General features: G+C 45.4%; 1 protein-coding gene across 1 annotated transcript in view; it reads left to right on the forward strand.

Annotated features, from left to right (window-relative positions):
• The first annotated feature begins 211 nt into the window (after nucleotides 1-211).
• Nucleotides 212-12,085, forward strand: part of LOC143982407 (uromodulin-like) — a 64,537-nt gene continuing 52,663 nt past the window's right edge. Inside the window, exon 1 of the mRNA XM_077481077.1 lies at nucleotides 212-366. Coding sequence (XP_077337203.1) covers nucleotides 318-366 — 49 coding nt within the window. The 5' untranslated portion in view covers nucleotides 212-317. The remainder of the gene's footprint in view (nucleotides 367-12,085) is intronic.

Below are 12,085 nucleotides of genomic sequence, written 5' to 3' on the forward strand. Positions count from 1 at the left end.
TGGTCCGATCAGTCACATTCCTATGTTAAAAACTGCACACCGTGTACATTTTTATTAACTGAAGGCTGTTGTGAAATTACCAACCGACTGACAGGAAGTGGGCACCAAACAAGTTAAAAAGGTAAGTCAGCCTTGGCCAATTAGGACAGCCCTGGTGTTTTTGCATCAGATTACTTTTTGCAATCTCCTATCATTCAGCCTACTTTATGGTTTGCTCCCACCCCCTTATCTATAAGGTCAGCTGTAAGAGAAGATTTCTGCATTTTTGGTCTGATAAGGTATTCAGCTCATATTCAGGACCAGATATACCAGCACAAATGAAGCTACTCTTTTTTATTGCATTGGCTGTTCTTGTGGAGTATGCAGGTAAGTTGCTGCAGATTACAATAAATAAGTTAATATTAAATAATATCTACACTAGTACTGTATTTTTTAATATTACAGCTTCACCTTCTGTATTTGTACAGATAATTTAGTTACAATATATCCCTCATTCATACAGAATAATTTTAATATTTAATGTAAACTTCTGTATTTCCAGCTTTGCTGAAACTGTGCAGAATGTATTGGATTTTGCCCTATTAAAGCACCAATAAAGCATATGATTCAATTCAGTAGTTACAGCAGTGGGTCTCTTTATGTAAATTTGGTGCCAGAATTGGATGCAAAGGGCACATTAGGCCACTACTATAGGTGGCAAAGTTAAAGCGAATGTAAACACATTCATAAAACAGTTTCATTTCCAGGGCAATGTAACACTCCCATTGGTTGTGCTCTCAATCAAACTGTTAAACCATCCAATGGCTGGTGTCATGACTGATCACATGTGCAGCATCATGGTAGTTTTAGATTAAACACAGGCAAAGATGGCAGCTTCCTTGGCTAAAAACGATGAGGGGGGTTTACTTACACTTTAAGAGGGGTCTTTCCCTGTATAATTATCAAGCAAAATTTGTCTATTATCAGAGGAAAATGCAGTCTTTTAACTAAAGCTAATTTCACATGAATGTATAATATTACACATTGTAACAATATTCTAAGACAGGTTAGGATCAGTCATTTACAAAAAATATTCTGTGTAAAAAAGATCCTAACAGAGGGGTGTTGCTTTGGACACCTAAGGTTGTGTGCCTACAGCCTCCAATGTAATGGTTATGTGGTGATGCACATGACATGATATTTCCACTCGTTATTTACATTCCCAACATTTGCTCAATACCTTGATGCACAAACTCTACTCAATGGAGTTGTTTTATTGACCTCCCTGGCGGTACGATTATTTCGGATTTTAGGTGCTAAAAGCGGTACCATTATTTTGCATGAAAATTTGGCGTTTTATATTGTAGTCCTGCAATTCTTAGGAATAACTCTCTTAAATCTGTCCAAACCAGAGTCTAGCAGACATCCCGGGTATGATAAAGTTTGAAAAATTAAATCATAAATTATAATATAATAAATAATTATAAATAATTGTACCAAATAATAATATAACAATAATAAAAATTAAAAGTTGCAGAATTGTCACTGTCATTACTTTTCAGTATTTGATGACGGATCTCCCCACAAATCGCTATCGCTCAATTCTGCGAGTGATTCTAATTTATTATCGCTGTTTTCTAGTTGGTCTAAAATCATTTTTGATGTAAAGGGACAGTTTTGGTTGCTATGGACAATCTCCAGTTTCCAGGCATAAAGAACAGTTTTTATTATATAAAACTGCATGCAGGACACTGGGCAGACCACTAGGGACAATGGGGATGTGAAATATTTACATACAGCAATGTAATCTGTAAGATTACATTATACTGTATGTTTACTGTTTGTTTCACTTTTTGAATTTGGCGCCGATCTCCGTGCCCGTGCGTCGCAACGCTCGCAGGGCACGGAGATCGGCGATGTAATGCATCGAGCGAGACACGGCTCGCTCGTACAGCGGGGAGACAACGCTGGATCCGAGGGAGAAGGTAAGTAAACCTCCTCCTGGATCCAGCGATGCAGTCCCGAGTCTGACTCGGGGATACCGCTCTTGGTATAAAAAATCCACCCCGAGTCAGACTCGGTAATACCGTCAGGGGGGTTAAAAGAGCACCCAGAAAAGTATATGTTCCCTTAGCTTAGTGAATAAATGGAAACTGCATTTACTCCAGCCATCTTACTATAGGGCTGATTTACTAAAGGCAAATAGTCTGTGCACTGCAAGTGAACTTTAACTGCAGTTGCTCTAGATCTGAGAGGAACATGCAAGGAAAATAAAAATAACTGCATTTTGCAGAGCAACTGCACTAGTAGTGCACAGTATATTGCCTTAACCTCCCTGGCGGTACGATTATTTCGGATTTTAGGTGCTAAAAGCGGTACCATTATTTTGCATGAAAATTTGGCGTTTTATATTGTAGTCCTGCAATTCTTAGGAATAACTCTCTTAAATCTGTCCAAACCAGAGTCTAGCAGACATCCCGGGTATGATAACTGAAATTGAAAAATTAAATCATAAATTATAATATAATAAATAATTATAAATAATTGTACCAAATAATAATATAACAATAATAAAAATTATTCAATAATGTAATCAAATCAAAAACACTGAAATTTGCTCAGTTGCAGAATTGTCACTGTCATTACTTTTCAGTATTTGATGACGGATCTCCCCACAAATCGCTATACCTCAATTCTGCGAGTGATTCCAATTTATTATCGCTGTTTTCTAGCTGGTCTAAAATCATTTTTGATGTACAGTGACAGTTTTGGTTGCTATGGACAATCTCCAGTTTCCAGGCATAAAGAACAGTTTTTATTATATAAAACTGCATGCAGGACACTGGGCAGACCACTAGGGACAACGAGGATGTGAAATATTTACATACAGCAATGTAATCTGTAAGATTACATTATACTGTATGTTTACTGTTTGTTTCACTTTTTGAATTTGGCGCCGATCTCCGTCCCCGTGCGTCGCAACGCTCGCAGGGCACGGAGATCGGCGATGTAATGCATCGAGCGAGACACGGCTCGCTCGTACAGCGGGGAGACAACGCTGGATCCGAGGGAGAAGGTAAGTAAACCTCCTCCTGGATCCAGCGATGCAGTCCCGAGTCTGACTCGGGGATACCGCTTTTGGTATGAAAAATCCACCCAGAGTCAGACTCGGGAATACCGTCAGGGGGGTTAAGTAAATCAACTTCCCTGTGTAAGGAAAACCCTGTATTTTACAGAATGGGGAATGCTCCCCAAAAGTTAGAAAATGGGGAATGCTTTGGGGGTGAGCAGCACTCTCTAACCTATATTGGTGTGTTTCTTCCCTTTGTTAACCCTGTATTTTACTTCCTTTACACATGATAGAGTATTCAAAATGTGCTTTATTCACTAAGCTAAATGCACATCACTTTTTTAAATAGACATTCTCTATACCTTAGTAAATGACCACAAAAGAGCTATTTCTGGTATAAGGGAAGAATAGTCCTCCAGTGGGAAAACACTAGTCTGAATCTATCAGGATTCGTAGCCTCCCTGGCGGTATTCCCGAGTCTGGCTCGGGGTGATATTTCATTACTATAAGAGGTATTTCCGAGCCAGACTAGGGATCCCATCGCAGGATCCATGTAGGGGTTACTTACCTTGTCCCCTGGATCCAGTGATGTCTCCCCGCTGTGATCTGCGAGCCGCCATGTCTCGCTCGATCTATCACAGTGCTGGGCTCCATTCCCTGCGAACGTTGCGACGCACGGGGGCGGAGTTCGGCGCCAAATTCAAAAAGTAAAAAACACAGTATAGATACAATATAGTGTAATCTTACAGATTACAGTACTGTATCAAATAATTTCACATCCCCTTTGTCCCTAGTGGTTTGTCCAGTGTCCTGCATGCAGTTTTATATTATAAATACTATTGTTTATGCCTGGAAACTGGAGATTGTCCATAGCAACCGAAAAATGTCAATTTACATCAAAAGTGGTTATAGACCAGCTAGAACAGTGATAATAAATTAGAATCACTTGCAGAATTGAGCGATAGTCATTTGTGGGGAAATTCGTCATCAAACACTAAAAGTAAAGACAGCGACAAGTCTGCAACTCATATTTCAGTGTTTTTGATTTGATTACATTATTGAATATTTTTTATGATTATTATATGTTATAATTAATTATAGTTTTTTATTATCTATCTATCTATCCATTTCAAATTTTATCATACCCAATGTGTCTATTAGACTCTTGTTTAGACGTGAAGTGAAGGCGAGTCATACCGCCAGGGAGGTTAAGGTTTTCTTTTTTTCATTTTTGCCTTTCAGTACCAGCCCAGAATTAAAACATTAAGAATTTGTAATCTCTACCACTTAACCCAGGAGGAAACACTTAGGCCTCATTCCCACGAGGTGGATCCGCTTCCACGGAGTCCGCCTTTGTCCACCGACTCAGTAGATCTCTCTGTTGATCTCCGCTGAGCCGGCGGATGACAGGTCCATCTCTGCTCACTGAGCGGGGAGGGGCTTGTCGAGTGTCACTGGTTTCCATGGAGAGATCGGATGAAAGCGGACAGCATGTCCGTTTTCATTAGATCTGACCCGATCCGATAGCGATGGATCCAGACGTAGGGCCATCCATCTGCTTTTAGCGTATGGGACTGGGACGGATGTCAGCGGACATGTCATCGCTGACATCCGTCGATCCATAGACCAGCATGGAGCACCCATTCAGGTTTGTAATCAAAACTGACAGGCGGACCTGAACGCTTTGACAGTGTGAAAGGGGCCTTACAGTGCCTTGAAAAATATTCATACCCCTTGAAATTGTCCACATTTTGTCATGTTACAACCAAAAATGTAAATGTATTTTATTGGGATTTTATGTGATAGAAAAACACAAAGTGGCACATAATTGTGAAGTGGAAGGAAAATGAAATATGTTTTTTGAAAATAAATACGTGAAAAGCGTGCATTTGTATTCAGCCCACCTGAGTCAATACTTTGTAGAACCAACTTTTGCTGTAATTACAGCTGCAAGTCTTTTTGGGAATGTCACTACCAGGTTTGCACATCTAGAGAGTGACATTTCTGCCCATTCTTCTTTGCAAAATAGCTCAAGCTCTGTCAGATTGGATGGAGAATTGAGCAATAGTGATTTGTGGGGAAATTCGTCATCAAACACTAAAAGTAATGACAGTGACAATTCTGCAACTCAGCATATTTCAGTGTTTTTGATTTGATTACATTTTTGAATCATTTTTATTATATTATTATTTGTTATAATTATTTATATGTATATATATATTATAATTTATGATTTAATATTTCACATTTTATCATACCCGGAATGTCTATTAGACTCTTGTTTGGACAGATTTAAGTGAATCTTGCCACAGATTCTCAATTGGATTTAGGTCTGGATTTTGACTGGGCTATTCTATACATGAATATGCTTTGATCTAAACGATTCCATTGTAGCTCTGGCTGTATGTTTAGGGTCATTGTCCTGCTGGAAGGTGAGCTTCTGCCCCAGTCTCAAGTCTTTTGCAGACTCTAACTTTTCTACTAAGATTGCCCTGTATTTGGCCCCATCCATCTCCCCATCAACTCTGACCAGCTTCCCTGTCCCTGCTGAAGTAAAGCACCCCCACAACATGATGCTGCCACCACCATGTTTCACAGTGGGGATGGTGTGTTCAGGGTGATGTGCAGTGTCATAGTTGCTAACTGTCCCGATTTTCCCGGGACATTCCCGGGATTAGGACATTTGTCCTGAATTAATTTTGTCCCGGGAAATGTCCCGGGAAATTTGGTTTGTCCCGGGAAATTGAATTTCCCGGTTTTTAGCTGCTGGCCGCTAGAGGGCCGCGGCCGGCGGAGACAATGTCTCCGCCGGCGGCCATTTTTAAGAGGACCAGAAGTTGGTCTACAATAGAGTACCTGTGGAGCCGCCCACCCCCGCTGCCAGTGTGTGTGTGTGTGTAAAGTGCAGTGGGCGGCGCCACAGTTAAATGTCTCCGCGCGGCAACGGCGGCATGTCGGGGGCCAGTCTGTTACACTGTGGATGTCAGGGGCCAGTCTGTCACTGTGTGGATGTCGGGGGCCAGTCTGTCACTGTGTGGATGTCGGGGGCCAGTCTGTGAATGTGGGGGCCAGTGGTATGTCAGGGGCCAGTCTGTGGATGTTGGGGGCCAGTCTGTGGATATTGGGGGCCAGTGGTATGTCGGGGGCCAGTCTGTGGATGTCTGGGGCCAGTCTGTGGATGTCGGGGGCCAGTGGTATGTCGGGGGCCAGTCTGTGGATGTCGGGGGCCAGTCTGTGGATGTCGGGGGCCAGTGGTATGTTGGGGGCCAGTCTGTGGATGTCGGGGGCCAGTCTGTGGATGTCGGGGGCCAGTCTGTGGAGTATGTGGGGGGGGCGGTCTGTGGATTTCAGAGGGGCGCCAGATGTAAGGAGGGGCTCTGCTGATGGACACAGATGTGAGGAAGGTACCTCTGATGGGGCACCTGATGTAAGGACAGACTCCACTTGGTACACCTGATGCCATCTGTGGATGTCGGGGGCCAGTCTGTGGATGTGGGGGCAGTCTGTGGATGTCGGGGCCAGTCTGTGGATGTGGGGGCCAGTCTGTGGTATGTCGGGGGCCAGTGGTATGTTGGGGGCCAGTCTGTGGATGTCGGGGGCCAGTCTGTGGATGTCGGGGGCCAGTGGTATGTGAGGGGCCAGTCTGTGGATGTCGGGGGCCAGTCTGGAGATGTGGGGGCCGGTCTGTGGAGTATGTGGGGGGGCGGTCTGTGGATGTCAGAGGGGCACCAGATGTAAGGAGGGGCTCCGCTGATGGACACAGATGTGAGGAAGGTACCTCTGATGGGGCACCTGATGTAAGGACAGACTCCGCTTGGTACACCTGATGGCATCTAGTGGCAGGCAACGTGGCTAGTGACGCGGTCATGGCTCCCACTGATTCTACATTATGGTGAGTTGAATGATTTCATTTCATATTACAATGTAATAATAGAAATAATGCGCTTCAATCATCCTGACACCATAACAATCATGGTGCCGGAATGATTGAAGCGCCAACACCAGGTATTTGGAGTATCTTTATCTGCTGATTGTCAAACTCTGGAAAGCACATATTGCTATTGTGCTGTGGGATTGGGGGTCTGCTGTCCCTCCTTTCCCTCTCCCCCCCTCCTTTCCCTCTCCATCCCGCATTCATCTCAGACTCTAACCACACCCCTTTGAGCCACGCCCCATGTAAGCCACGCCCGCTATTTTATGTAAACCACGCCCATGGCGTGCTTCACGCATTGCATTTTTACCTTTTCCTATGCCACACATAAAAGCATGCCCCGCCCCCTAATTATACCACGACTCCGCCTACTGCCAAAAAAGTGTCCCAATTTTTTTTTTTACAATGTTGGCAACTATGCAGTGTTAGTCTTCCACCACATGTAGCTTTTAGCTTTTAGTCCAAAAAGTTAAATTTTGGTCTCATCTGACCAGAGCACCTTCTTACACATGTTTGCTGTGTCCTCCACATGGCTTCTTGCAAACTGCAAATGGGACTTCTTATGGCTTTCTTTCAACAATGGCTTTCTTCTTGCCACTCTTCCATAAAGGCCAGATTTGTGGATTGCACGACTAATAGTTGCCCTGTGGACAGATTGTCTCACCTGAGCCATGGATCTCCCTGAGTTACCATGGGCCTCCTGGCTGCTTCTCTGATTAATGCTCTCCTTGCCTGGCATGTCAGTTACCATAGGTGCCATACTCTTTTCAGTTTTGGAAGCTTGGGATTTTTTTTTTATAACCTAACCTTGCTTTAAACTTCTCCACAACTTTATCCCTGACCTGTCTGCAGTGGCGGACTGACAACTCATGGGGCCCCCGGGCAATAGGGGATCATGGGGCCCCCTTTGTTCCCACCCAAACACAAGCCACACCCTCACAAAGCACCACGTATATATTGCACTGGTGCATCATATGCATTGGTGACAGAATTTCTCTACTGTATGTTCAAAATAAAGGTTTAAAGAGTTAGGAAAATAAAGAAAAATAAACTCACATTAACCACGTACATTTACTGCGGGGCTGCGTCTCCTGTGAGCAGAATCCCATACAGGTACATGATTCTGCACTTACGGGTCTGCGCACTGTTTGATTGGACACACCGAGAGCTAATCAGCGGGTCCGGCGGGCCCCGACTATTGTTTCCAACAAAGGCAGAATGGGGGTCTTCCGATGTAAACAAGTCCCCAGAGAGCCCCCCTTTACATCAGGGTCCCCAGAGAGCCCCCCTACATCAGGGTCCCCGGAGATCGCCCCCTTACATCAGGGTCCCCAGAGCGATCCCCCTTACATCAGGGTCCCCAGAGAGATCCCCCTTACATCAGGGTCCACAAAGAGCCCCCCATAATGGGTCCCTAGAGAGCCCCCCATACATCAGGGTCCCCAGAGAGCCTCCCCCATACATCAAGGTCCCCAGAGAGCCTCCCCCATACATCAGGGTCCCCAGAGAGCCTCCCCCATACATCAGGGTCCCCAGAGAGCCCCCTCCATACAGCAGGGTCCCCAGAGAGCCCCCCTCCATACAGCAGGGTCCCCAGAGAGCCCCCCTCCATACTTCAGGGTCCCCAGAGAGCCCCCCTCCATACTTCAGGGTCCCCAGAGAGCCCCCCTCCATACTTCAGGGTCCCCAGAGAGCCCCCCTCCATACTTCAGGGTCCCCAGAGAGCCCCCTCCATACTTCAGGGTCCCCAGAGAGCCCCCCTCCATATTTCAGGGTCCCCAGACTTAACCCCCCCGAGGTTCCCCTGTACCTGGCTGTGCACATCCAACCCCCAGCACGGGGAGGTGGCAATCGGCAGCTCTATGGTGCCTGTGGACCGCGGGATCTCCCTGGGGCTTGTATTTCTCCTTCACAGTGTATAGAGTGGAGAGGGGAGGAGCCTCTGACCCGGGCAGCAGTCGGAAACAGTGTACAAGCCGAGCAACTCACAGAAGAATCAAACTTATAGCTGCCCAGGTCAGAGGCCCCTCCCCTCTCCACTCTATACACTGTAATGGAGAAACAAGCCCGAGGGAGATGCCGCTGTAACGACATATTCGATCGCCGCCTCCCATCTCCCGGGCCCGTACTGAACTGAAAGCTAGAGGTGCAGGGGAGATGCTGTGTCTTGGCCGCCCCCCCCCCCCCCGCAGCGGCAGAACGGCTCCACCGCAGCACTGCCAGCAGCATAGGAGCTTCTCACGGCCCCCCTACTGGCCACGGGCCCTCGGACGGCGTCCGAATGCACGAATGGTCAGTCCGCCCCTGCCGGTCTGGTGTGTTCCTTCATGATGCTGTTAGTTCACTAAGGTTGTCTAAAAAAACCTCAGAGGGCTTCACAGAACAGCTGTATTTATACTGAGATAAAATTACACACAGGTGGACTCTGTTTACTAATTAACCACTTTCAGACCGGACCATTTTGCTGGTAAATGACCAGAGGTCTTTTTACACTTTGGCACTGCGCTGCTTTAACTGGTAATTGCGCGGTCATGCAATGTTGTACCCAAACAAAATTTGCGTCCTTTTCTTCCCACAAATAGAGCTTTCTTTTGATGGTATTTGATTGCCTCTGCGATTTTTATTTTTTGCGATATAAACGTAAAAAGACCGCAAATTTTGAAAAAAAATGATATTTTCTACTTTTTGTTATTAGAAAAATCCAATAAACTCAATTTTAGTCATACATTTAGGCCAAAATGTATTCAGCCACATGTCTTTGGTAAAAAAAAAGTCAATAATTGTATATTTATTGGTTTGCGCAAAAGTTGTCACATCTACAAACTAAGGTACGTTTTCTGGAATTTACGCAGCTTTTAGTTTACGACTGCCTATCTCATTTCTTGAGGTGCTAAAATGACAGGGCAGTACAAAACCCCCCCAAATGACCCCATTTTGGAAAGTAGACCCCCTAAGGAAATTGATAAGAGGCATGTTGAGCCCATTGAATATTTTATTTTTTTGCCTCAAGCGATTGAATAATGACAAGTTGTCACTAAATGATATATTGCTCACACATGCTATGGGCGTATGTGAAATGACACCCCAAAATAAATTCTGCTGCTTCTCCTGAGTACGGGGATACCACATATGTGGGACTTTTTGGGAGCCTAGCCGCGTACAGGGCCCCGAAAACCAAGCACCGCCTTCAGGCTTTCTAAGGGCGTAAATTTTTGATTTCACGCCTCACTACCTATTACAGTTTTGAAGGCCATAAAATGCCAAGATGGCACAAAACCCCCACAAATGACCCCATTTTAGAAAGTAGACACCCCAAGCTATTTGCTGAGAGGCATGTTGAGTCCATGGAATATTTTATATTTTGCCACAAGTTGCGGGAAAATTACAAACTTTTTTTTTTTTTTTTTTTTTTTCACAAAGTTGTCACTAAATGATATATTGCTCATGCATGCCATGGGCATATGTGAAATGACACCCCAAAATAAATTCTGCTGCTTCTCCTGAGTACGGGGATACCACATATGTGGGACTTTTTGGGAGCCTAGCCGCGTACGGGGCCCCGAAAACCAAGCACCGCCTTCAGGCTTTCTAAGGGCGTAATTTTTTGAGTTCACTTCTCACTACCTATTACAGTTTTGAAGGCCATAAAATGCCAAGATGGCACAAAACCCCCACAAATGACCCCATTTTAGAAAGTAGACACCCCAAGCTATTTGCTGAGAGGCATGTTGAGTCCATGGAATATTTTATATTTTGCCACAAGTTGCGGGAAAATTACAAACTTTTTTTTTTTTTCACAAAGTTGTCACTAAATGATATATTGCTCACGCATGCCATGGGCATATGTGAAATGACACCCCAAAATAAATTCTGCTGCTTCTCCTGAGTACGGGGATACCACATATGTGGGACTTTTTGGGAGCCTAGCCGCGTACGGGGCCCCAAAAACCAAGCACCGCCTTCAGGCTTTCTAAGGGCGTTACAGTTTTGAAGGCCATAAAATGCCAAGATGGCACAAACCCCCCCCCCCCAAATGACCCCATTTTAGAAAGTAGACACCCCTAAATTTAGGGGTACACTAGTGAGACTAGGTAATAAATGGCGGGTGCCCTGAAACTATAAAAAAATAACTAACCAACCAGCGTCACCTGTAACAGTTATATGGTGATCACTGGTGAAAGGGTTAACTAGGGGGCAATCAGGGGGCTTTATGCGGTAGTATATGGGGGTCCCTGGCGCTATAAAAAGCTGCGGCGAACCTAAATACCTACCTGCCTAACTAGCGTCACCTGTGACACTAATACAGCGATCAGAAAAACGATCGCTTATTAGGCTGGGTTCACACTGGAGCGATGCGGGAACGCCACGAATGCGCGGCGGGTTCCCGCATCGCATGCCTCCCGGCGGCAGTTCACACTGCCCTATGCGAACTGCTGGGAGTGTCAGTGAAATGTTAATGACACCCCCAGATCAGTTCGCATATCGCAGTGCGATCTGCAAACTTGGATCGCATGGTGTGAACACCCATGCGATCCGATTCTGCTGCGGACCAAAAAAAGGGTCCCGTGCGAGTTTGCGGCGGGTGCGGCGGGTGCGACACGAATTCAGCCATACTATCTGTATAGCTGAACTCGAATCGCACAGAGATCGGATGTGATTTGCACTGCAGTGCGGTGCGAATCACATCCGTTCTCATAAACCGCTGCAATGTGAACCCAGCCTTAGTGACACTGGCGACGGGGGGTGATCACGGGGTTAAACCTTTATTGGGGGGGTTAGGGGGGTACCTTAGAACTAAAGGGGGCTAACCCTAACTGCCCTAACAGTTATTAGTCACAAATGACACCTGCCGGGTGATCAGGGGGTTAAACCTTTATTAGGTAATAAATGGCGGGTGCCCTGAAACTATAAAAAAATAACTAACCAACCAGCGTCACCTGTAACAGTTATATGGTGATCACTGGTGAAAGGGTTAACTAGGGGGCAATCAGGGGGCTTTATGCGGTAGTATATGGGGGTCCCTAGCGCTATAAAAAGCTGCGGCGAACCTAAATACCTACCTGCCTAACTAGCGTCACCTGTGACACTAATACGGCGATCAGAAA

This window comes from Lithobates pipiens, unplaced genomic scaffold (assembly GCF_037356315.1).
Source record: "Lithobates pipiens isolate NorthernLeopardFrog02 unplaced genomic scaffold, aLitPip1_a1.2 Scaffold_16, whole genome shotgun sequence".
Taxonomy (NCBI): domain Eukaryota; kingdom Metazoa; phylum Chordata; class Amphibia; order Anura; family Ranidae; genus Lithobates; species Lithobates pipiens.